General features: G+C 36.9%; 2 protein-coding genes and 1 pseudogene across 5 annotated transcripts in view; 2 read left to right on the forward strand and 1 right to left on the reverse strand.

Annotated features, from left to right (window-relative positions):
- Positions 1 to 4,935, forward strand: part of METAP1 (methionyl aminopeptidase 1) — a 53,375-nt gene extending 48,440 nt beyond the window's left edge. For both annotated transcript variants that reach the window (XM_039845775.1, XM_039845776.1), the window contains 2 exons: positions 476 to 541; positions 3,243 to 4,935. In XM_039845775.1, coding sequence (XP_039701709.1) covers positions 476 to 541; positions 3,243 to 3,406 — 230 coding nt within the window. In that variant the 3' untranslated portion in view covers positions 3,407 to 4,935. The remainder of the gene's footprint in view (positions 1 to 475; positions 542 to 3,242) is intronic.
- On the forward strand, positions 2,962 to 3,079 carry LOC120588510 (uncharacterized; annotated as a pseudogene).
- Positions 4,936 to 14,027: 9,092 nt separating the features above from the next.
- On the reverse strand, positions 14,028 to 25,402 carry ADH5 (alcohol dehydrogenase 5 (class III), chi polypeptide). Of its 3 annotated transcripts, none has more exons than XM_039845773.1 (9): positions 25,251 to 25,402; positions 22,503 to 22,604; positions 20,766 to 20,907; positions 20,263 to 20,350; positions 17,702 to 17,921; positions 17,302 to 17,562; positions 16,441 to 16,576; positions 14,452 to 14,590; positions 14,028 to 14,313 (listed from the first exon to the last, which is right to left on the reverse strand). In XM_039845773.1, exons 1-9 carry the CDS (start codon positions 25,275 to 25,277, stop codon positions 14,289 to 14,291), a joined length of 1,140 nt encoding a protein of 379 aa, XP_039701707.1. In that variant the 5' UTR covers positions 25,278 to 25,402; the 3' UTR covers positions 14,028 to 14,288. The 3 variants fall into 3 exon arrangements, with proteins under 3 accessions (XP_039701707.1, XP_039701705.1, XP_039701708.1); XM_039845771.1 differs by having other exon boundaries at positions 25,218 to 25,318; XM_039845774.1 differs by lacking the exon at positions 22,503 to 22,604 and having other exon boundaries at positions 25,251 to 25,374.
- Between the last annotated feature and the right edge of the window lie 1,079 nt (positions 25,403 to 26,481).

The raw sequence follows: 26,481 nt of genomic DNA on the forward strand, positions 1-26,481 counted from the left end.
ACCCCACCTCCACACATATCCCCACCCACCTACCCATCCACCCATCCAAGAGATGGGAGATTTATGGCATAATCTGAAACATCTGTTATTCTCCTTTAAGCTGTTATACCTGGATGAGTGATGGAACTTTGTTCGGTTCCATGATTGCAGTTCCAGTCCTACTGTAACAAATGGTGGACTTTTCCTTTTATAGAAGTGATAACCACATCTGAAATCTAGCCTACAGATGTCTCTCTGTATTTTCCTAGAGATAACATAAGCAGAAGGAAATATGCCTAGGAGAATATCTGTCCCAAAGTAGGTGCTTATCAGTAAGGTACCTGTTTGTTGAATGATCTACTTTAAGAAAGGGGAATCAGAAGGTAATTTAACAATCACGGATGGGACTATAAGTTATATATTTTTTCCAGTGAGCTGTTCAACAGTATACTGTTGGTTTTTTGCTATGTTTTGAGAATTTTTTCTTTAATTTCAGAAAATAAAGCAGTTGGAGTGATGAAGGCTGGCCATGTATTTACAATTGAGCCAATGATTTGTGAAGGTGAGAAAAAAGGATACAGTAATGTTCTTTAATTGAATTTTTATTTACTTTTGGTTACTCGTGATCAGATTAGTAGTCTACTTTCTTTTTGCTTATTTCCTCTGCCTGTCCCATATTGAACTTGATTCAGTGTCATTTAGAGAACTGAAAATTTTAAGAGTTGTTAAGGAAGCAGTATTTTCTACACTGTAATTTTCTTGCTGTCAGTAAATGCTAAAGTATTTCATTCCCAATCCCTTTTCATTAAGATCCTGTCAAAGGGTATAGTGTAATAATTAGGAGCCTCCATCAAGCCTGTGTAGAAATTTATTGCTTGACATTAGGGGGCACAGTGCGGGGTGGAGGGGAGGAAAAATGTGGAGCAACTCACTTTGAGGCAGACACAGTTTTATAATTTAATTCTCTACAACTTATGAGGTAGGTGCTATCCCCATTATACAAAAGAGCAAACTAATTTTTGAAGAGGTTACATAATATGCCTAAAGTTGCTTAGCTAGTTACGTGGCAGAATTTGTCAGACTCTGATGTCCTGAGCTGTTCTGCCTCTTCAGGGTCTACACTTATTTCGTCAGGTGATGTCTTACAAATATTATGGAGAAAGCACAGCACAGACACAGTTTTATGTCCTCATGGTTGTTATGTCCGGTGACAGGCATGTGGCAATGACAGTAGACTCTGTCGTGGTTAGGGCCCCTCACTGAGATGTCAGAGTGATAGCTGGAGCCTGCTCGTGAAGCCTTCACCTTCTTTTCTGCCAGTTCTCTGTTGGGATCATGGGGTACAGAGTGAGACAGTAGTTAGTAGCAGGCAGTGTGTCCTGGCCCTGTGTTAAAGGTACCTACCTCTCTCTGAGTTCTTCCAGTCTTTTTTGTACCTAATCTTGAGAGTGACATCCCACAGCTTCTACCAGATTCTCTTCCTTAGAAGGGAGTCACTTAATCCAGTTCACACTCGAGGGGAGGAGGGCATTGGAGGTTGTTTTAGAGGCTGCCTTAACCTGATCCTTTTCTTTAACATGGAAATCACAATCTTTCTCCTGCTAACTCTGAGAAGCTGCTCTAAGAATTAAGTGAGATGATCTATCTTAACACAGAGTACCTCGTATACTATAAAGGGTTGTACAAATATATTGTTTTTGTTGTCCTTATGGAATAAAGTTCTAATCATATATAACAAGTTGAAAAGGCAGTAAGTACTATTAGCAGAGAAAGGCAAGACAGTGAGAGGAAATTGTCTTTTGGTCACATACCTATTTTCATTAACTGGCACCTGGGTGGTGAGACATAATGTGATGGTTACAGGCATAAGCAAATAACTTTCTGTAGAGCTGGTTCAGATAATCAGCAAATTATAACAGTGTAACTCAGGCTAAATCCCAGCCTCAGAGTCTCAGATCCAAGAATTTGAATTTCTTCAGAATAGTGGCCAACTATGTTCGACTTGACATTAATAACTTGTTTTAGTAGATCATAGTAAAATCAAAGAAGTATTATGTGTAAAATCCATTTGTGAAAAGGTCATTCATTACATTGGAAAATAACCATTTACTCATCTTTAGGTGTTTGGCAAAGTATGAGTTAACTTTAAGCTACCTCATATTCTTTTTAGACCGAGATTTAATTTTGCAAAAGTAGGTTACTTCAGTGCGGAGTTTGTTGTGGGATTTGTCTGAGTCAGTGAGACCTAATCTTTAACGAAGATTACTCAAAATGAAGAATGGATTGATGTTTTGACATGTAATTTGGAGGCCAAAGTATATGTAAATAGGTGTTTTTGTAGTATCCGGAATTGCACAACTTTCTTATTCCCTCTCTGCCTCCCCTCCCCTGTCCGCTCTCTCTCTTTCTCTAGTGTTGTGGCTTCTTTTTACCATTGTCTCCCAGCCCGTTTCATGTCTCTTCATTTCCTTTCATTAGTTTCAATCCCTCTCTAACCCATTCTGCCTCATCATAATTTTTTTATTCTCTTGCGAATCCTTATTTCATTCTCTGCCTTCTTTCTGTTTACAGGGGTGTGGTCTACAAAAATTTCACAGTATAATCTATTCTCACCATCTGTGTGCCAGCATATCAGGGATTAAATGCTATAATAAAAGTATATAAAGTTACATTATTTCCTTCACAATATATGTTCGCTATAGTTTAGTCAGATGCCAGAAAAGAGCTAAATTATACCAATAAAGAATGGAATTTATTCATCCAATTTTTTTTACTTGTAGTTTTGTGATGACTGGTATCAATATGTTTTCTAAAATGTATCACCCACTGTTTTTATTTTGGGAATACCATCTTGATTGGCTGTTTGGGAGGTATAAAACATTTGAAGTTTTAACACACTTGAGGTAAATTTAAATATTATTACTTCATTGAACTAAAGACCAAAATGAAGTTGGAAATGCTTTAGCTAAAACAATTGAGGTAGTCTATGGCCATGCCACCCTGAACACACCCAGTCCCATCTGATCTTGGAAGCTAAACAGGGTTGGAGTGGTTAGTACTTGGATGGGAGACCACCTAGAAAGACCAGGTGCTGTAGGTGCTAAAAATAAATAAACAAATAAAACAATTGAGGTGTAAGTAGGAATCTTAATAGTGAATTTTCTTATTGGTTTTCTGTAGGAGTATATGCAAACGTACTTACCTAGCACTTACTTAGAAAATTGGGTGATAGATTTAAGAAAAATTGTTTTTGTGTATTTAAGGCGGATGGCAGGATGAAACCTGGCCAGATGGCTGGACTGCGGTGACGAGAGATGGGAAGCGGTCTGCTCAGTTCGAGCACACCCTGCTGGTCACGGACGCTGGCTGTGAAATCCTAACTCGACGGCTCGAGAGTGCGAGGCCTCATTTCATGTCCCAATTTTAATTTCTTCCGAGATGGCACATCTCACTAATGCCTTCTGGCTGTACTTGTGCATTTTATTGAGAGTACAGAATGGAAGATGAAATTTTTTATTACTTGTTTTGTTTTTGACTATAGATAAGGAAGGACTACAGCATTTGACGTGTGTCCTCACGAACTTGTCTTGGGTCTGAAAAAGCCGAGAAGGATAAAGGAAACATTTCTCAACTCCTTTGAGTGCTCCCCTGTCCCCCGCAAGAATCTCTGTACCCTTGTTTTCTCATTCGCCTTTGAGCACTTTTACTTAAACCTGCTTCTAGTTGATTTTATCACTGCCACAACTGGGCCATCGAGAGCCAGCTGCTTTCCAAATGAATGTTGAAGATGGGAATCCTTGAAACTTTAGCAACATAAGTTGCTTCAGCTTTTTTTATTATATATGTATGGAAATATATATGTATACATTTTAAATTCCATATATATAATTACTGAACACTATGTGACCTGGAGTTTGTGTTGATTCTGCTCTGACAGGGTTATATGCTGTTGTAAATGGACCCATAGTTTGCAGTGACTGAATTCCCAGTTGGGAATTGGCCTCCCTCTTCCCCCATGCTAATTATTTACTCGTGTAATTGTGTGTAAGGAAGCACTCAGGTCAGTGAGACTTTCTCTTCAGTGTGGACTCTGTATCAGCGAATGGATGTGGAAAAAATTCACTTTGAAAAAAGATTATTAGGTTTTTAAAAATCTAGTTTATGACAAAAATAGCCATGCTCCAAGTGGTAGCTGGCTGTTTCAGAGCATGAGAATTTTGTATTACATTGCTGTTTCATACCTATTTGGTCGAAATGGGAGGGAAAACGTTCCTTTTCTCCTCTCTTTTATTTCCAGGGCATACCTTGGAGATATTCAGAGAGGGGTGGAGGTTGCACTATAGAAGTTGATGGGGAAAGCCAGTTCTGAAATCTCTCCAGCAGTGAGCAGAGTAAGTCAGGTGGGCTGTTAGATCCTAACATTTAGCAAACCTGGTCGTGATAAGAAAGGAACCTCTCTGAAGACCGAACTGTTCCCTCATGGCAGGGATGCAGCTCTCCTTGGTGTGCTGAAAGCACGTTTCACCTTTTCATCGCTGGGAACCTCATCACAAATGAACTTAGGTGCCCAATCTCTGTTCCTTTCAGTAGTTCAATTCAAATGAGAGTGGATCCAGTGAAGACAGATCAAAGTCATTGTTATTAGGCTGTACTTGATTACTGAGTATCTGGTAAGTTTCTTGTAAGATAATTTGATACCACTGACATATTATACTTGTACGAGAACATCTTTCCCAGAGTGCCTCAGACCTTTATTGCTTTAAAAGAATTATGATAATGTTTTCATTACTTGTATTATTTTAATGATTTAGTAAAGTGACCGAATCTGGTATACACTTTCGGGGGTATGTGTGTGAAATTTTTTATCAAACTGTAATATTTGTGAATGGAATGCCTTGCAATATCAATGTTAATATAATGTATAAAGGGAGATTAAAAAGTTTGATTATCCCACCATGTAGTCGTTAACGCTGCATTTGTTTGGGATTTCAGGGGGAAGTGGTGGGAGCGGGGTGGCTGATTTCATAATCAAAAATAAACTCACAACCATTCGAATAAAAACTTTTTTCAAGTTTAATGACTATATAAAAATTCTTGTACTGTGTTTAGTTCAGTAGAGTCTATCAGCAGCACTTGATATGCAACCATATTTTTGAGAGCTTTAAGACAGAATGCTGAATATTTAGAGAGGCATTTTATATACTGGTAGTGGAATTAACAGTACGGGCTGATTCAATGTCTATCAGAAAATAAGCTTAAGGGAAAAAAACCTAGGTGGGGTAGTTTTTTTCTTAAAAGATTTTAAAAACCCATCACATTGGTGATGATGTTTTTCTTGGTTTGGGAGATTTTAAAACAATATGGGCTGTAGTCTAATTGTATATATCTAATTATAAGTGTGTATTAGATTTAGGTGAGAAAACATCCAGTTTCATCATTTTGCCTATTTTTCAAAATAAGTCAATGTATTAACGTTTTTGTTTTTTGTATTGTTTTAAAAGAATCTTTTCCCCACCCCCTCCCTGCCCCCTTCTCCGCCACTACTCCTCTCTATGAAATTATATTTAGAAGATGGGAAACATGTTAACCTTTTTTTCTTCATTTTATGTCATTTGCTTACAAAATAGATTAAGGTACGTTAGAAGTCATTTACCATCACCTTTATACCACTTGCCATCCATACGTATTAAGTTAACAAGAAGTGGAAGTTTAGAAATTTGTTTGCCATCTTGGCTTGATTCCTCAATTTGTTCTGCAACCACTTCTGGTTTTTCATTGGGTTTGGTTAAAATTAAGAGCAGGATGCACCACTTTGCTAAAGCCCCCACACGTACCCTCATGCTATCTGTAAGCTTTTTTTTTTTTTAATTTTTTAAATTACAATTTTTTATTTAGAAAATTTTCAAGTTTACAGAAAATTGTCAAGTATACAGAAAGTATAGTACAATGAAATAATCATATAGCCTTTTCCTGTATTCAACAATTGTTATTTTTCTGTATCTCTCTGTATAAGCACTTTTCTTTTGAAATAAGTGGCATCATACTTAACCCTTTTACTACAGCATGTCTCTCTTAAAACATAAGGACATTTCCTACATGATCATAATACAATTATCACATCCAAGAAATTTCAGAATTGTCTAATGTATAGTATGTATGCAAACTTAAGTCTCACTTTCTCCCAAAATGTTCTTTAAAGCTCTTCTTTTTTTAAATCCAAGACCCAAACCCATGGCATTTGGTCGTCCTCTATCTGTAGTCTTCTTTAGAATAATTTTTCTACCTTTTTTAAAAAAGGTAGGAAAAATCAACACTTAGAAAAGCAGGCCAGTTAGCTTGTAGACGTTTGTATTTCTTTAATTGTTTCTCACCAGTATGAGTAGGTTCAGGATAAACATTTTGGCTGAAGACTCCATAAATGGCGTATGTTATGTCTCATTCATTATGTCATATCAGGAGGAACATAAAGTTATTGTCACATTATTGCCAATGTAAGTTTGATCACTCGGTTTCTGTCTGATGTTTCCATTTTAAGAATATCTTTTTCTTAAGCGATATGGGAGGAGATAATGTGGAGATCATTTGCATATCCTGTTCACTCAAAGGTTTTAACATTCATCAATAATCCTTTTCAGAATTCATTTTATTACATTGGTGGCTGCAAATTGGGACTTTCTAAAACTAACATTCCATCTACATTATTTAGCTGGCACTCTTTTACAAAGAATCAACTTTTTTTCTTATCTCTGCCCACTTGTTTTCAGTATGGCTCATCGATTCTTTTTAAACATTCTATTTAAATTACTGTAATTTTTTCAAATTTGGTCAGCAAGAGCACCTTTAAGGGTATTCATGGATCATTTTTACCTGTACCTATCAGTCTTTGAGCACTTTCTTGCTTTTTGCTATAGCAAGATAGTCTAGATTTATCATACAGTTTGCCTGCCCCAGACTGGGAATTGGCTATTTCTCCAAGGAAGGAGCCTTGTTTCTTTTCTTGGGGGATGGTATTTGGAAATCAAGATCTAGGTGCTACTGGAGTGCCGTTGTTTCTAGGCCCTTTTAGGGAACAGAGCCAGGAAATGCATTTTCTATATATCACGAGTTCCTTCTGATACTTTCATTTCAAATTTAATATTCATTTTCCCTCCCCTCCCCTGTCCCATATTTGTATCTTCCTTCTTTCCTGGGGAGAACTTGGGGTTTGAACAAGACCAGTATTTACTTATTTGATTCTATAAGACATTTAAAATTATTTCAGAATTACATCAAAATCATGACCAACAGTAAACTTATTAAATGCAAATTTTGTGATTCTTTTTATTTTTGGAACACGTCTCATTAAGGGGGTGCAGAGTATTGGTTTAAAAATTATTTGAAGTAATTAATTTTGATCTTACTGTATTTTAAATTTCATAACCATACGCTACTTTTAAACAATGCAGTGAATCTTGGGAGCAAAACGTAGGAGTGGGGAGGATATTTTAGTGGTCTGGAAGTTAGAAATACCGGAACTATTTGAGGTGGTGTGATAAGATTCTATTTATACTTGATGGTGTTTGACTTCTGCCAAGCTCTCTAGTTATAGGAGGAGCAAATTATACCACTTTGTGGATGTGTGGCTTATTTTGCAGTATTAGTAGAAAAAAATGTGGACATTCATGTTTTAGGAACAAATTGTTTCACAATGTAAACTGCATCATGCTAACATTCTGAATGTGTTTCATATTAAAAATGAACGTCTAAAAGTGAGCTTAGCAGTACAAGCTCCATGCAAAATAATAGTTTGCATTTGGTTTATTTTGTAAAAGAGCAGGAATAAGATGGCATTGGCTACCTGTAACCTGTTGCTTTTCGTTTTGGGGACTGGGTGAGGAACAACAGAACTGTCTGTATATGATAGTTATGTGCTATATTTAAAAAATGTGTCAGTGCTGGTGTATTTTACTAAAATGTGTCAAGAAGTCAACATGTGAACACTCAAGGAGGACTTCCTGGAAGGATTTTTACTCATCACTATTATGCTTGTTATAGTTCAAAGTATTCTGATATTTTTTCCTATGAACATCCAGCTTTTTACTACCGTAAAGCTTTTAGAGTTATTGCTCCCATCTCCTGAGTTGTTAGTCTTTACTATTACTCCAGCCTCCTCATCTCACTCCCTCCAAACACATACCAATACTGAACTTTCCAAAACATTTAGGCAGATTTGCACTACAGTATCACGAGACGAGCCACAAGGTCAACATTCAGGACAGCAGGGCTCTTGTTTCTCTTAATTTTTTCACTGGTTGCATGGCGAGGGGCCAAGTCACCATACTTCTCTGTGGAGATCTCCTATTTAGTGATACCACAGTTTAGCAACTGTTTTCTAGATATGTAGTGTGACTATAAAGCAAATTTGCCTAATTTTAGTAGTTGGGTCAGAGGTCAACAGAGAATTCAGGTTAGAATTTTAAAAACTTTATCAGTAAATATGAGCCCTAGGTAATTCTGAGGGAAAAAATAACCAAGGATAAGAACTTTTAGTGTTAAAATGTAGACTTGAGAAAGAGATCCACAGATATTCTTAAATTTCTACTGTCTTAACATATCTTGATATTTTTGGTATTTCAGTCCATGTCTAAACCAGAGGGAGTTCTGTGGTGGATGAGCACTGCTTTCCTGAAGGGAGCATGTGCATATTTACCTCATCTCAGGGAATTGTTGTGGCGTCCTACTTGATAAAAACGCATCTGCTTAAGAGCCCGTCCCATCTGCTTTGCTCCCATAAGGAAAAATTCCACTAAAGGAAATTGGCATAATGGAGGGCTTCATATGTCCCTGTTCATTTCATAATTGTTTCTCTAAAGATATGGTTTCCTTGGTATAGTTTTATACATTTATTATCTAACTTTAAAAACACTTTTTCAAATGCATTTGTGGTATACTTTTTCTCAGGTATTTGCTGGCACAGAATCTGATTTTTCGTGCACAGTGTCTGTAGACCTAAAGAACTGTCAGCTGCTTTCAGACTTTGATCATCAGCCTGCTTGGCAGATGGGTAGCCAAGTAGAAAATGTTCTGAAGCATTCTGTGCATGTAAGATATGTTCCCCCTTCCCCAAATCAACAAAACATTTTGAGAATTACCAGCTGCATTCAAATGGGATAAATGGAAGTAGCATTATATATTTTTGGAGCCGTTTTTGTTTGGTGTAAGTTTTACACACATGAACTGGCTCCCTGTGACAGAGTTTTGAACATAATGCAATTTTTCCCTACCTCCAATCCCCCCAAACCCCATGGTTCTACACATTCTACTTTACATGTTGTTAGTTCCCTCTGCATGTAATAAAGAACTTGTTCCAACTCAGACAAACCCGTAAATGGACTAGCTTTCTCTAGTGAACATTAGTAGATGGGTTAAGTAGAATTAAGCAGAAGGAAGAATACCCCAACATGCTGAAAATGGAAATAGACAAGATTTGAAAAATGTTAGGTATGTGAAAATTTTTCAATAAAAATAAAGCTAAGATCCTTAACATTTTAAATCCTTAAAAAAAATTTACTAGCTTTCATGAAATGTACAATGCAAATTTATAGCCATATGTTAAAATTATATACCTTTTATCCAAGATAGCAGTTTAAAGATATTTTCAAAAAATTCCCAATACTTCGAAGATGGTAGAAACCTAATTTTGGACAACCAGGATAGATGTGCTGACATGAACACAGTGAATGGTTTTTAGTCCTGTGTTGTATCTGTGCTTTCCTCCAAAAACTATTTGGTTCAGCAGTATACATAACATCCAAGAGGATGTAGTAAAAGGATCTTAACAAAGAAGACTTTATACCTACAGTCCCATGATCCAAGGACTCTTATAGTAAGGATCTTGTAAAATTGATTCTTTATACTGGTTCTTTGAAACAGACAATTATGCTTTCCACCAGGAAATGCTCATACCTTTTAAAATGAATTAGCTGGCTCAAGAGTATGTACATAACTGTGACAGAAATGAAAAGTAAACTAATTGGGCAGCTACAAGTATTGGAGTTCCATTATTTGAATTCCTTAAAACTGCTTTACTTTTTCATATTGGTGAACATAAAAATGTTTGCCATTCTCATTCATGTATAACTTATGAGAAGAAAAAAGGGAAGAAACTTTTAAAATAATTATTAGCTCTCCCCCATTATTTCCCTACATGCTAATTTTGTTATTGCAATTGCACAAGGCAATAACGTTTTGTTCCTGGAAGGCTGGGCTAAACCAAACCGGATTAAAAACACATTTCCCTCAGCTAGGGTAGAAGCTAGTTTTTATTTCCCCTTTCTTCCAGTTCACCTAGAACAATAGTTCAGGGCCATCTGGGCCTCTACTATGTCTCCAGCCCTCTAGGTTACATTGCCTAGCCCTTCAAATGTACCAAAGATGTAAGAAGAACTGAAACCTGTACTGCCGCTTTTCCACTTTACAATCAACTAAATATTGCTCTCAGAAATACAGCCTTTTGAGAGTAAACTACATCAAAATATTTAAAAAAGCATCTGTTTTCAATCTAAAAGATAAATATGTGTATGGCATATCTGATGTGCTTGAAACAAGTCTAAAATACGCTATCATGGAAAAACAGGCCGCTGAAGAGCATTAATAGTATTGCTTTGTGTAATTTTAAAGGATGTGTATAGATGCTATTAAATGCACAGAAACTTCTGGGAAGATACATAGACTTAGTGGTCACCAGGTTATAGGGGGAGAGGAGTATAGCTCATTTTATCTACTATTTGAATTTTCTAACTCTTGGATATATTGCATTCATGTGTTTACTTTTATGTCATTACATTACCTGGGATGGTAAAACTATGGGTCATTTTATTTGCTTTATACTGCTCAGGATAAGGAAAAAAACACCTGTGCTACTTAGCACTAGGAAAACACTGATAATAGATCTGACTGTATTAAAATAAAAAGTATATTAAAATAAAATATAAAACCGACAAAAGCTTGGCATGTAGAATAAAGACCTAAATATTACTCAAGAAATGAAATAATCCAATAGAAAAATGGGCAAAGTATGTGTGTGAACTGATACTTTACAGAAAAGGAAATACGAATGGCCAAAAAATGAGATTTAGTAATTGAAATACAAACTAAAGTCACAATAAAGTACCTTTCCACACCCATGTGATTTGCAAAAATTTCCAACCACTTTGAAGAGCAATTTGGCAATTTCTAGTAAAAGTTAAAATGCGCTTATTCTAAGTAACTGACACATTGAGTACAGTGTACAAGAATGTTCCACCACAGTGTTGTCAGCAATACAGAAGCAGCTTTGGACCACACCTTTAGCCTGTCGAATGGAGAATGGATAAATTATAGTAGCTCATATAACTGTATCACAGCACGGCATTAAAAGTAATGAATGAGCGCCTCACATGCAACATAGATTAAGTACACAACACAGATGAAGCATATGAGTGAAAAATGAAAGCTGTAGAATGGGACAGTTTCAGGTTTAAAACATTCACAACAATACTGAAGATTATAGAGGGTTTATGGATATATCCAGGCATACCTCGGAGATATTGCAGGTTTGGTTCCAGACCACTGCAATAAAGCAATTTACATGAATTTTTCAGTTTCCTAGTGCATGTAAGTTATGTTTACAGTATGCTGTAATCTACTGTGTGCAAAAATGTCTGAAAAACAATGTACATACCTTAATGTAAAGACACTTTGTTAAAGTATGCTAACCATCATCTGGACCTTCAGCGAGTTATATTCATTTTGCTGGTGGAGGGCCTTGCCTCAGTGTCGATGGCCACTGATTCATCAGGGTGGATTGCTGAAGGCTGGGGTGGCTGTGGCACTTCTTTAAAATAAGATAATGAAGTTTGCCACATCAACTGACTTTCTTTTATGAACTATTTGTAGCATGTAATGCTGTTTGAATTTTACCCAAAGAATTTTTCAGATTGGAGTTAATCCTATCAAATCCTGCTGCTGTTTTTATCAACTAAGTTAATTTAATATTCTAAATCCTTTATTGTCATTTCAACAATCTTCATAGCATCTTCTCGAGGAGTAGATTCCATTTCGAGACCACTTTCTCTGCTCATCTGTAAGAAGCAACTCATCCACTCAGGTTTTATCTTGAGGTTGTAAAACTTCGGTTACATCTTCAGGCTCCATTTCTAATTCTAGTTGTCTTTTTGTTTCCGCTACTTCTGTAGTTACTTCCTCCACTGATGTCTTAAATCTCTCAAAGTCATTCAAGAAGGTTAGCATTAACTTATTCCCAACTCCTGTTAATGTTGATATTTTGACCTCTTCACATGAGTCACGAATGTTCTTAATGACATCTAGTAATGATGAATCATTTCTAGAAGGTTTTCAATATACATTGCCCAGATCCATCAGAGGAATCACTCTCTGAAATATTGTGAGAATTACCAAAAAATGACACAGACATGAAGTGAGCAAATGCTGTTGGAAAAATGTTGCTAACTTGTTCTACATAGAGTTGCCAGAGTCCTTCAACTTGTAAAAAAACAAATGCTGAGAAGCGCAATAAAGGGACATGCAGTAAACATGGTATACAGCAGGTCCTCAAATAATGTGGTTTCCTTCAAATTCATTGTAATGTCAATGAGAAAACTGACTTCCAGCTGAGGCCATTGTCTGTGCAGGATTGGCACATTCTCCCCGTGTCCACATGGGTTTTTTTGGGGTATTTTGGTTTCCTCCCACATTCCGAAGATGTGATTATGTGGTCAACTGGCTTGTCTGAATTGTCCAAGTGTGGGTGTCTGTGAGTGGCCCTGTGTTGAGAGCGTTCTGTCCAGGGTGGGGTCCTACCTTGTGCCCTGAGCTAGCAGGAGACACTACAGTCACCCATGACCTGAGCTGGAATAAGTGGGTTGGAAAATTATCTGACTTTATTAATCTTTCTTAAATGTACATATAGCTCGCATTTCAGTGTTTTAATATTAAAAGTGTTTTGAGTCTTTACTTACAAGTTTTGTGATGTTTTGTGACCAGAAATATGCTGTAGGAACTTTTATCAATTAGCCTATGGTAAAATTGATTTCGTTATGTCCTTTCACTTAAAGTTGCAGTTTTGAAGAAACGATCGATAATGTTGAAGACTTACTGTATGCCTGTATTGTAAAAGCATAACAACATGCATGAGACTGATAAAACATCAAATTCTGGATGGTGACTACCTCTGGAGAGGAAACGCAGTGTGGGCTGCAAGTGGTAAATGTTAAGATTTGACAAAGTAAGTGCTGGGAACTTGGATACTCAGTACATAAAAATCTATTTTTTGTATGTTTGAAAGAGTTCATAGAGCTACCAACACAGACACCTACTCAAGCACAGAAAGTAGTTCCAATGATGAATTCTAGTGCTATGGGCCAGATACCATAGTAGGCACTGGGGGTATAAGTCTGAACAAGGCATGTACCTATCCTCAAGAAGATAATCTCAAAGCCACCTTGGGTTCTGATTAACTTTCACTGATAGCTAAGGAAATCTGTTCCTTAGTAAATGGGCCCAAGACTCTTTAAAAGTTAAGCCACAGTTACCTAGGATAGCAGCAGACAAGGCTCAGGCACACACTTCTGCTCTGCTTCCTCCATCTTTCCTTTAACCCATTTCCCGTTTGCCTTGAAAATACAGCCGGCAGCACTTGGGGCTGCAGCATTTACCCCCATAACTTGCGGATTACAGTCCTAGCTTTACCCCCAAAGTTTGCCATGAAATATATTGCTTTTTTTATTTTCACACTGCTTAGTATATTGATAGTCTTTGGAACTAAATGACATCATTTTATTTATAGCATTCTGTATTTAGTAGTGCTATTTCCATTTACAAAATATAGTAATTCTCGATCACTTAAAATATCAAATCCTAGAAAATGTAGCATCCCTATGTGTGATGTTAAATTAATGCTAGCAGTGAGCTGCACTTTTTTCTAAATGGGAAAAGGGTTAAAGAATGAAGATAATGAAGAGAGAGAACTGGGAGAATAGATTCAGCAGAAAACAGATAATACCTACACATATGCAGAAATTACTTTTATTATGTTAAAAAAATTCCTTAATGAGATAGCAATTATTCATGTGAAGAGTCTAGAAAACCGACTTATTAGCTTTATCCTTGAGTGAAGGTTTATGAATTATACACAAAACATTATTCCCTAGAGTTGGTTACTAAAGGTCTAAGAGGATGTGAACTTGTTAAGAGCTTCTCTCTACTTGTTTGGCTGATCCAATCAGACCACATGACTCAGGTATTAGGATGGACATATTTTTCTCTTGAATTTAAAATTTGACAACACTTCGGATGCTGTAAGAGAAGGAAATAATAAACACAGGTTTTGAATGGTATCTTTTAAGGTCACTAAAATAGTATTGTTTTTATTTTTTTCTCTATAAACCTCAAATCATTACCACATGCTATAATATATAACTAAAGGAAGCTTACCTCATTCCTGCATGCAACAGTTCAAAGGCTTTGTTAATTTGGTCAAAAGACAGATTGTAAGTCACGAATTCATCAACTTTTATCTTTTTGGACATATATTCGGACACCAACTTTGGGACGCTTTCTACACTCTTCCATCCTAAAAGAAATCATACATCTATTATTTTTCAACAGGTCTCTACAATATGTTTATTACTTCGTGGGTGAGACAAAGACATTTAAGAGAATAAAATTTTTCACTAAAGAGGAATGAAAAACTTCAAAATGAGCACAGAGATGAGAAAGAATTTAATGTACGTCGTTAGTTAAAAAAGTAAATGCCTTTTTAATATTTTCCTTTTTCTTTATTGATTTACTAAAATCTCATTGTCTCAATTGAGACTTTTAGACTATCTAGGATAGAACCTGCAAGTCTTAGAACAGCCTTATTTAGGTCCAGGAAAGATTTCAATAATCATGAAATTCAAGTAAGAAAAATACTGATGTGACACATGACTTTATTTCCTTCGTTTAAATTCAACAATGAAATAATAGCATCTCAGAATAGAAAACTGAAACTGAAATTAAAGAGGAATAAAAAACTTCGAAATGAGCATAGAAATGAAAGCAAAGCAGAAAAGGTTTAGCTACATAGTATTTAAAATCAGATGCTTCAATTTTTCACTTGTATTGGAGCTTTTTCCAAATCTCCTCCTTATATTGTCTACCAATTATTTTTTCCTACAAATTGTGGGCTTTTTCTTTCTCCATTAAAATTCCTGTTAACTGAGACAACTAAAACTCTAAACCAAAACATCTATTTGCATTGTGGGTCATATTTTTGCAACACCATGGGGCCCCAATGTTCCAGCATAGTTCCCAACCAGCATGTACTAGGATGAGGCTTCAGTTAGAGGTTCCTACCCCCGGCTCCATTACCCAGGCTTGGAATAACTTCTCAAATCTAGTTATGGACCCTAGATGATGATGCCTCTGAGTTGCATGTGTGGCTTTAAAGTCTGTTCTAAGATATTTAAGTGCAGTATACTTTTAGGGCTTTGGAAAGGAGGGTTTAGTCAGCCTGACATTTTCTACAGCAAATTCAATTGTATAAAGAAGTAAAACTTTGGCTAAACCCCTTGTTTTAGTATACTTTACTAATCTTTAGACTTTTAAAAAACTGGCATAACACGAGACGGGATGTTAACAGGTATATTGTTAAACATGGATTATTAAAAAGTCATGCATGCCATGTAATTTTTTTTCCCTAAGAGGATGGTACACAAACTTAAGATTTCATATAGTCACAATAGTTGGGATATACAAACATGTTTTGATGTCTTTTTGCTTCCCTAGGTAAGCAACCATGAAAAAGATGGAAACTTTCTCAGCATTCTACTGGTATTTAGGCAACCCCAAACAACCAGGTAGTTTTTAGGATCAAACAGGGAAAAATGATTAGTCTGGCAGCTTTTCAATTTTGTTATAAGGTTTTGTCTAATTTAATATTTTCAGTTTAAGACTTAGTTACTGCTGAAATCATTATTATTTAGACAGATGTATGATCACATACAGTGATCACTGCACTCTCTGGAAAAATTAGTAAAAATGCCAATAACCTGTTTAAGTTTAAAACATGACACAGTATGACTGACACTATTGTTTGCTTACCTTGCAACCAACGTTTCACTCCTACCCTACCCCTAAACTATATCCTCATTAACAGAATACTGATTTTTTCTTTTTTTTTTTAGTGTATAAAAAGTGGCCTTGTGCTTCAGGAGAATCTGAGCACCAACCCAGCCCTGGGGGAAATACTAATTGAGTGTGAAACCCTTTTATTACAATAACTTTGTATGTGACAACTCATGATGAGAAGGCAGCCTATGAAAATTCTTGTTAAAACAAGAAAGTTAGTCTGGAATTAAAACTTTGCAAATGGAAAAAAACAAAACAAAAACCTCTGCCAATGGAAATAAGAAAATGTACATATCTCATTTATCAAATTACCTCCAAAGGCGGTGCCTTTCCATGTGCGACCTGTTACCAGCTGGAATGGACGAGTGGCGATTTCTTCACCTGAAGCAGCTACTCCAACCACCACGCTGACGCCCCAGCCTTTGTGGCAGGCCTCCAGTGCTGCTCTCTGCAGGCAAAAGAGAAGCCCAAATCACAGAATTCAGTGCATTTTGCTGAGAATATCTCCCTCCCCAGAAACTTCCTGGGAGAGAGCGTAGTGTCACAAAGCTTTCTTAAAAAAAAAAAAAAAATAGGGCAACAAAATGATCAAACTGAATGTTTAATTTTAACAGCTATTTTTTAAAAAAATTACTAATCTGGCTTAATATTAACACAAACCGAAAGAATTTAAAGCTTTTATCTTTATGGAAAAGTAAATGCTAGCTCAAAATTCTAAACACTTTAATAAAAGAATAGGCAGAGAATAGAAGTACTTTTCCTGAGTGTCTACTTTGTGTCAAGTAGGTGCCATTATATGTACCTGCATTTTACCCATGAGGAAACTGAGGTTTAAAGAAGTCATCATTGCTCAAGGTCACTGATTTTTAGTACATGGATATCGATCTAATTTCAAAGTTCGTGCTCTCTATAACTGTATCACTTTTTTAATTTAAGGAGACATAGTCTAAGATTTGGCATATACTGAAAGGCAAAGAAACATTTTTCTGCATTCTTCCCTGAGCTGTTCTAGTATCCTTTCCCATTTGTAGTTTAAATAATTATTTTTCCCTTCCTCTATTAGAATAATTCTTATCGGGAGACTTTTACTTTCTAAAAACAAACACTTTAAAATCTTAATTAAGAAAACTGCGTTAAAAAGAAAAAGAAAGGAATGAAATCAAGCATACTTACCATGACCTTCACGTTACCAATACACTCAAAGGAATAGTCCACGCCCCCATCAGTCATCTCAATGAGCACTTCCTGGATGGGTTTACTGAAATCCTGGGGGTTGATACATTCGGAGGCTCCAAACTCCTTGGCCTTTGCAAATTTATCTTTATTGATGTCTACACCGATGATCCGGGATGCACCAGCCACCTTACAGCCCATAATAACTGCCAGTCCAACTCCTCCCAGGCCAAAGACGGCACAAGTAGAGCCAGGCTCCACCTAATAGTAAAGGCAGTCTATGAGGCACTCCTTCCACAAGAGTCAAGGAAATCACTTGCAAGGCAATTTCATTATTCCAGCAAAGACTTTTGTTATACCAAATTAGAAAGTAGAAGCGACAAGCCAGGCCAACACTTACCTTGGCAGTGTTCACGACAGCACCATAACCAGTGGAAATGCCACAACCAAGGAGGCAGACTTTATCCAAAGGTGCTAAAGGATCAATTTTGGCAACAGAGATATCAGCCACAACTGTGTACTCAGAGAATGTGCTGGTTCCCATGTAATGTAAAATTGTCTTTCCTTTGCAAGTAAATCGGCTAGTGCCATCTGGCATTAATCCTTTCCCTTGAGTGACTCTAAAGAAAATAAAAAAGAAAAAAGGCACGGTACAATCAGGAAAAAGAAATTAGTTTTTAAAATAATGACCAATAAGTAGTTAGAAAAGTGTGCTAAGACCAAAAATCTAGTTTCTAATGTATTTATTAATAAGTTAGCATCATTCAGCAATGCCTTATTAGGAAAACTTATAAGAGATTTATAACCTTATCTTTTCCGACATTCAATATCCTTCTGGATCTTATTGTCAGAGTAGTGAAATAATTTTAACAGCTACAACTTATGGATCAGATGAAATTATTTTAAAATTCCATCATAATACTCTGTAAATGTGACTTCATAAAGCGTAAAGCCAAATCCATTCCCTACAAGCAGAGATCGTGAGCAATTATCCAGATTAGCTGATAAAAATAAATGGCTAACTGGCAGATTTAGATCTTTCAGGAGGCCTTTTCTAAAAGTTGAGTCTTTAAAAGATTCAAGTTATTTTTTCTTACATCTGCTTCTGTAGTTGGTTACAGCAATTGGGGGGTGGGGGGGTGTCTCACAAAGGCAACCATGACATATGGTAACAAAAATTATATTAGATATTCTAAACAGAGAGGTGATGTCTTGCTTAGGAGTACGGGCCCTGAAGTCTGACATACTTGGGTGATCTGCATGATCTTGGGCAATTTAATTAACCTTTGTTTCTTCACTAGAAAATGCAAAAAAACAACTATCTTTTTCATAGATTGCTAAAAAAAAAATCAAATGAGATGTTATATAAAGCATAAGCACTGTGCCTGGCATAGTGTTTACTAAATATTTGTTATTTTTAATAAAAATATTAAAATATTTATAGATATTTATAAAAATTTGATGTATACTCTTAGACAAATTATTTGGAATATATATAAGTAAACAAATACATAGATGAAGAGAAAAATGGATTGCCTCTGGATTCAAGAGTAAATATATGTCCTTTAAGAGAAAAACAAAAACATGACAAGAAACAAAGAATAGGTGGCAAAGCTCTACCATAAATCACTTCATGAGAGTAACTTAAGTTTGTTTGGTCCTCCTTAATGTGAGAAATCACTTCTTCCCAGAAGAGTTTCATGAACAAAGGGTGACATGGGATACATTTTAAGCTCTGAAAGGACTTGTCCCTCTAAAAGGTTCTAGACACAGAAAGTCCATTACTATAATTATACATGATCTATGACAAAATTTTTCAGGCTGTTTAATGTTCCCTCTGAAAGAACTAGTTTGTTGTTTTTTTTTTTTTCTTAGCTTTGCCAAAAGTAACTGGATTTATGTTATAAAATAAATGGCATCTTGGTTTCCCAAAATAAACTAATTTTGTCAGTGGCATCAGAAAAGAAATATAAGAACAGATTTCTCATATACTCCTGGTAGGAGTGCATCCTATGACTCAGCAATTCCAATCCCAGGAAAATATCAAAGAGAATGTATTGCATATATCCACCAAGAGACATGTAATGAAAACATTCATAGTAGCATTAATCACAACAGCCCCAAACCGGTAACAACTTAAATGTCCATCAACAGAATGGATAAATGGTGGTACCTGGAATGGAATATGAGAGAGCAACAACAGAGCAACTTGGATACATCTCCCAGACACTATCAATGAAAGAAGCCAGACAAAAGAGGGCATAATGCATAATTCTATTTACAGTAAAAGAAATCAGAATAGTGGTTACCTTTGAAGGAGGCAGTTGCTGATTAGGAAAGGATATGAAGGACTTTGTGGGATGCTAGATGGGTTCTCTATTTTGTTTTGGGTTATGGTTATAACTATTAGGTGTGTATGTACATAAAAATTCATTGAGCTGTACACTTAAAATTTGTATACTTTAAGTACTTTAATATATGTCTGTTCTATTCAATAAAAAACAAAGGTGGGAACAAATACATGATTGTAAACAGCCTCAAAAAAGTAATTAAGTACTGTTACCTTACTACAATAAAGTAAATACCTTTTCTGTTTTAAGGGGTTATATTATCTCTTGTAGTCTTCCCAATAACCTTGTGAGATTTTATTTCTTTGATTCATAGACAATAAAACGGATATAAAAATGACTTAATTTAATTTCATAAGCATGTCTCCCTTTATTACATATTTTGGCAGATTTAAGCGAGTGTTATGGAGAGAGAATGAGTTCAGAAAAATCAGTTTTGTCTCTTAATAGCTTATGATACTGGGCAAACCACTTAATTTCTGAGTCTATGAAAACTAGGATACTAATGATGATAAAAAGACAGAATAAAATAATTTATATAGAATGCTCTGTATAAATTGCCACATTATTAATATGATCTCTTGTTTTGAGAATAAAATAAAAAGGTACTAACCTTATCTTCTGGCAAAGGTTTGTTTTAGGATTTAGACAAAATTTGCATTCTCCACACTGAGGGATGTAAAGTGGGATGACAGTATCACCTGGAAAACAAATACAAAAACATTATCCTGAATTAGTAGCATCTGTTTCTGCAAATTCCTATTGCTGTCAAGTCATGGGGCTTTACAAAACTAAATTCAAGGTTTAAAACTTTACCTACATAACATCATTCAGACACTGACCACACAAAAAATACAAGTTTCAAAATTTTTATTAAGGAAACTCTTAATAACTAGAGAACAAGGAGTCATGTGCTTCAAAGTACTGACTCATTGATGCATCTTTAAAAATTTTTGCTTAATTAGATAAAATTGGCTTAGGATATGTACTTAAACAGTTTTAAATGAACAGCAGTCTGAAAAATCAGAAAAAACCATCAAACATTTGTGCTTCTCAGTAATTTCCCTATAGAAATGAGCCAAAGTTATAAAATAAGAGGTCCAAATATCCTCTTACCTGCCTTCAGGTTAGTAACTCCGTCACCAACACTTTCTACAATTCCAGCACCTTCGTGTCCCAAGATCACTGGAAAATTCCCTTCAGGATCAGCCCCACTTAGGGTATAGGCATCAGTGTGGCAAATCGCAAAGGCAATAATCTATCAGGATATTAAAATAGAAAGCATTTAATGGTGTGCATGTAATTCAAGGAGAGGCATAGGTCAAAGGATAGGCACTTTTACTTTAATACCATATTTCACTGATTCTAAGATATACTTTCATATTTTAACCTCTAAAATCATCACGTGCTTACAAATCTATGGCATCTTAACTAGAATTGGCAGCATTTTTTAGTAGTACATAAAAGTAATGGTGCATCTATATGCCATGTACATGGTGTATCTATTTTCAGTGCGCATTAGCAAGACAAGGTAAACAAGGTGACTCTATGGGCACTTGTGCCTTCAGGTGTGAAGAGGAACAGTACCTGTGTGTTAAGCCAGGTGGAACTCATACACTGCTGGCCTCTTCGTGACTGATAAGAAATGTGATTTCTAAACATGCTAGCATGTTTGGTCTGTGCCAAAATGCTTCAGCTTTTAGTGGAACCAACTCTCTTTTAGCAGCCACACTCAAATTCTACCCCTAAAAAGCCCTTTATCCCAATTTATCCTCAAGTATCTCTTATTTTTCCAAACCACCAAAGCAAAGAAAGGAAGTCTTAGAATGTTTGTATTTATACTTCCCTGCTTCTCATCTATATACCCACTTACAATGTAAGATTCTTTGCTATTTTTGTTAGCAGTTTCCCAGGGAAGACAGCTGAACTCCATGTGCCCCATACAGCTCATTTTAGTACATTTGCGACAAACATTTTCTTTTTCAGTGGCAAAATCACAATCAGCTTAATTTTTGAACTTAAAGAAAAACACACAAACCAGTATAAGATTTCAGATTCTTGGGTCTGGGTTGACACGAACCTTAACAAGTTATTTGGCCCTGGGCTTCATGACCTATGTGTGATCTCTGGAGCATGAGCCAGTATGTGTACATGTGCTGTATGTTTGGAGATGGGATGGGGGACATATACTTCAATTTACAGCAAAAAAGAGCTGCTTTTTCTAGAATGTTAGTTTTATTCAGTGGTCATACGTTAATAAAGCATTAATTTTATACAGAGTATAATGCTAAAAACATCCAGCTTGTACAATATGCCTCTCTCCAGGAGTAATTCCATTTATCTTCCACAGCAGGGGTTGAGAAGCTCTGGAACCCAGGCCCTGTCTGCAAGGGTCAGTACATTTCACAGTTCTCTAAGCAAGCTGACTTTACTCATTTGTTGCTCTAGTCGGTCAGGAACCTCTTCCCAAATGTTATTTGAAGTCTCTTCTAAAAACACTGAAGCCTGTTTTTTTTTCTTTTGTTTCTAACACGTCACCAGACATTTTACGTTATAGGATCAACATCCTACAAAGCCATGTTAAACCCAGGCTACAGAAATAAATTGTAGTAAACTAGTGATTCCTGGGGAAGGATGCTCAGCCCGATATCAAAACTAAAAGATGTAGAGAAGTGCTAGAAAGGTGAGAGGGATAAAATAAGAGGATGTTTTGATTCTATGGTTGGGTGAATTTCAATACTTTGTTCTCAACACTGTCCTTTGGGACTTATCTATCCTCTGCAGACCTCAGAAGTTTCATCTATCTAGAGACCTAATTGTAAGTCTTCTCCAGTGCCTCAGATGTATCATTACCTTAATTCGAACTTCATGAGCCTTTGGGGGTGCCACCTCTACCTCCTCTATGGAGAGAGGTTTTCCAGCCTCCCAGGCAATAGCAGCCTTGCACTGGATAACCTGACATGGGAAAAAACAGACCAAGGTGTTTATCCTCCCGAATAATGAGCTGCTTATTAGTTAATTTAGATACTGATGAATACCAGAAATTATATCACAGATTCACAAAGGAAGATATACCTCTAAGTGATATGGAGAATTGTTTTACCTGTTTTTAGATTTCATATAAATAATATGCATTAAAATATTTAACTGCGATGACCACAAGGTCAGATATAAAAGCCTCATTTGGTTAAGAAGTTTTATTCATCAAATATTTAATGACTCTCTACAATGCATAAGGAAAGCAGGTTACGAATAGAGGTTCCAAGAGAATCTGATTCTGTGGGCCTGGCACAGGGTCCAAAGAATCTGAATTCTTAACACGAGCTCTCCGAAATTCATTTGCTCAAGCTGGTGTAGGTAACACTGGTGTAGTGCACAACTGCAGGGTGGGAAAGAGTATAAGGAGTATCAGAATAGGGGAACTTTAAAAAACTATATCTATCCTTTTTAACTGAGCTATCCAATACAGTATCCCATTTGCCACCTGTGGCTACTGAGCACTCGAAAAATAGCCAGTCTGAATAGTTTATCTGTAAATGTAAAATATACTCAGATTTTGAAAGTGTAGCACCACCTTCAAGTAAGGATATTTCAATATTTTTAAAATATTGATTGCAATAGTATTTTGAATGTATTTGATTAAATTTTAACCCAATTTCAAAATAGCTAATAGAAAAGTTAAGATTACCTATGTAGCTTTTATTTCTATAGTATAGTGCTGCCTTAAAGATTCCAGTCAGTACCCACCTCCATTACTAGAGGCTCAAGCGTAATGAAGGTTTTGATCAGTTTACATAACAGTTATGAAATGTGTTGATAGAATAAAGGTTGAAAACCATTGGGTTTATAGGAGACAGACTGGAAAGTTAATTACAAAATGTGTGATTTAAAGGAAGAGGCATAAAGTGCTACAAAGTACAAAAAGTGGAGAAAGAGTGTAACTTTGGTGAGTTTGAGAAAGTTTTACTTTTAACAGGGATACTGAAGGAGGAGGAAGAATTAGTTGTAGACGGTGATAAAGCACCTATGTTTAAGGTGATTGTGAAGAGTGAATGAGAATGAATATGAAGCCCCTAATACAGTCCTTGGCAGAGGGTAGCTTTTCAAAAACAGGTTAGTAGTTATTACTAGCAGTAGAACAAAGTATGGAGGAAAAGGAGAGTTGAACTATATAGAAGGATGAGTGGCTTGTGTAAATTGGTGAGGCCAGAGATTATTGCTTTTAAAATTAAAATGTAGATATTAAATCTGATCGGATAGCAAATTCAGACACTGTATTGGAATCTTTATTCACCTCAATGTAAATAAATCTCAAAAGTCAAATTAAAACACTAACAATGAAGCCACGTATGCTAGATCTCTTAAGCAACAAGAATAAATAATATTTATTATTCATCCATAATCTAAGTTTTATGCTCTCCCTTTTAAAGTATGTTTGAAAGAAGCTTAAACTTTTCTTTCAATGACAATTCTAAGCAAAACAAAGCCTCACTCTAAATCACAGGCAGTTGCCCCACTTCAACATCTGAACTAAGTTATGAATTATAACTTTTCACCTCTGAATAAAGATATGTGGTAATAAGGAAAAACAACTGACAATTTGTTAAGTCTGAAAGATTTTTGGAGTTTACCATTTCTTTTCAACTCCAAAATTTAAGGTCATAAATCTTTCTAGAAAATCTCTAAAGTTTGCAAAGCAACTTTAGATTGATTACTCATGTTTTCGTATATTTCTACCTTTTCTTTATTGTCTAATGTGTATTTCAGGAACCTGGAATGGTCTGTTGCACAGGGACAGATCTGGATCAGAATCCCAGCTCACTATCTTTAGTGTGTCCACTAAGCACTACTAACCTCTAAGCCTCAGTTTTTGGTAAGATGGGGACAATACCTCAGAGGTTTTACATGAGGATTAAAGGAGGATATAAAGCTCTAGTGCCTAAATACTAAAAAATGTTACTGAAAGGAATCTAGAAGTCTTCCTAAAATACATTCCTTGGTATTTCTTGGTGGCATAATAACAGCGCAATTATGAATTACTATCATGAAACAACGAGCAACCTAGAAGTTAGGAGCACCGGCTCTAATCGAAGCTTTGCCACCTGCAAGTATGACCCGGGGCAAGTTACAGTAAGTCGTGGACAGGTTCCATGACTTTATGCAAAATGAAGTACAAGGAAACCAATTTTACCATAAGCTAATTGATATAAACGAGAGTTAAGGTCCTACAGGCATCTCATTAACTTAATAAAGAAATGGGGCTTGAACAAAAAGATCTGCTTTACTTATTCTGGAAGACCTGTATTGGAGGACCTGTTGTACTTATTTTTTGCATAGGCAGAGCCTGGCCGCTTCTAAGCCATTTTCACCAGGATAAGCACAGACCATTCCCGCCCCCCATTCTCCGATTCTCCCCGCCGCTCTTGCCGCTCAGAGGCAGCAAAACCCTCCCAAGAAAGGAGCCCAAACAAAGCTTTTTTCCCGCTGAACTGCTCGTCCCAAGGCCCGTTTCAGCTCCAGTACCCAGCGGCGTGATTACACCCTATGCTTTCTCTCCCTTCCTGTCACCTTCAGACTAGGCCCTGGCTGGGCCTGCGCTACCTGTTTCGCCATGTTCTCGGTTCGCATCAGCTGAGGACTGGCATTCAGGATGGGCCGCGCGGTCTAAGATGTGGGCGGAGCGTGAGCCCTACGTAGGGGGCGTGGCGCGGTGCGGCGGGGTGGGGCGTGCGCCCTGAGCGTCTTGCTTCCGTCGGCGCCGGGGACAGGGCGTGGAGGCGGGGCTTGCGGGGCTTGGGACGCGAAGGGCGGGGCAAGGTGTAGAAAGGCCTGCGCCCTAGCTGCAGCGGTTGGTTTCCTGGCAGGCAGAGTGTTGGCGGCTTCGTGGCTGTCCTAACAGCTGGCTGCAAGACATCTGTGTTAGGAAAGGATTTTCTCGTGTAACTCTAGCCGAGGAAGTGCAGATAAGGCTTACAAAGAAGAGATGTGGAAGGTGAGGGACCAGGATTTTCACCAGAAGCATGTGAGAAACAGAGGACTGCGCGGTCTTCCTGCTCCTTTATACATATTGTGTACACTATGTCTTGAGGATGCAAGATGAGTAAGAAGTAAGTGCCCCTTCAAAGGATTCTCCATCGAGAGAGGAAACAGTTCTGAGAAGAATGAGAACGGGGACACAAAGAAAGGGGGAGGGATTCAGGAAACTTCCCAGGTTCCTATTCCAGCTGCTGCTGAAGTGTGAAGAGAAGTTTTGGTGGTCGATAGGACACCGGGTGAGGAATTTGCAAGGAGTGGGTGTGTGTTTGGGGGTGGAGGGTTAGCGAAAAGTCTCTGGAAGATGGGTGTGGTTGATGTGTTTTAGGAGTGGGCCAGAGTTCAGAGAGAGAGGGTGAATGGAGTATTTGCCAGTTTACTCTTAAACTGGTTGTTGTGGACGCCGAATTTTATTAAAATAGCTCTGCCAGACAGATAACTCTCTTGGCTCCTTTTCTTCAGTACATACCTTAAGGGTTGGCCATCGCAAAAATTCTGTCCAAAGTCCTTCCCTTCACTTCCCCCTTTCATCCACACTATGGCTTTCAACTTCCATTTATGTAAGAATAGCTTCTAGAGTAGGAATCAGGATGGCTCCTGGTAAATTCTAGGCTTGGATATGTAACTACCTACTAGACATATGTCTCCATTAGGATATCTCACAGTTATCTCAAACTCAACTTGTCTAAAACTCATCTTGTAATCTTTCTCCTTAAAGGCACTCTTCCTTCTGTCTGTGTGGTACCAGCACCTACTAGCCCCACACAGAAACCTGGGAATTACAATTTTTCTCTTTCCT

Source organism: Pteropus medius, unplaced genomic scaffold (genome assembly GCF_902729225.1).
Source record: "Pteropus medius unplaced genomic scaffold, Ma_sr-lr_union100, whole genome shotgun sequence".
Taxonomy (NCBI): domain Eukaryota; kingdom Metazoa; phylum Chordata; class Mammalia; order Chiroptera; family Pteropodidae; genus Pteropus; species Pteropus medius.

Bases quoted from the DNA above. Each gene is read 5' to 3' on its own strand.
- ADH5 (XM_039845771.1), bottom strand. From the start codon at position 25,277: ATGCGAACCGAGAACATGGCGAAACAGGTAGCGCAGGCCCAGCCAGGG. The intron at 16,577-17,301 runs GTAAGTATGCTT...TTTTGCCTGCAG, and splicing joins TTGGTAACGTGAAGGTCATG to AGAGCAGCACTGGAGGCCTG. The intron at 14,314-14,451 runs GTAAGCTTCCTT...CTTCTCTTACAG, and splicing joins CTGTTGCATGCAGGAATGAG to CATCCGAAGTGTTGTCAAAT.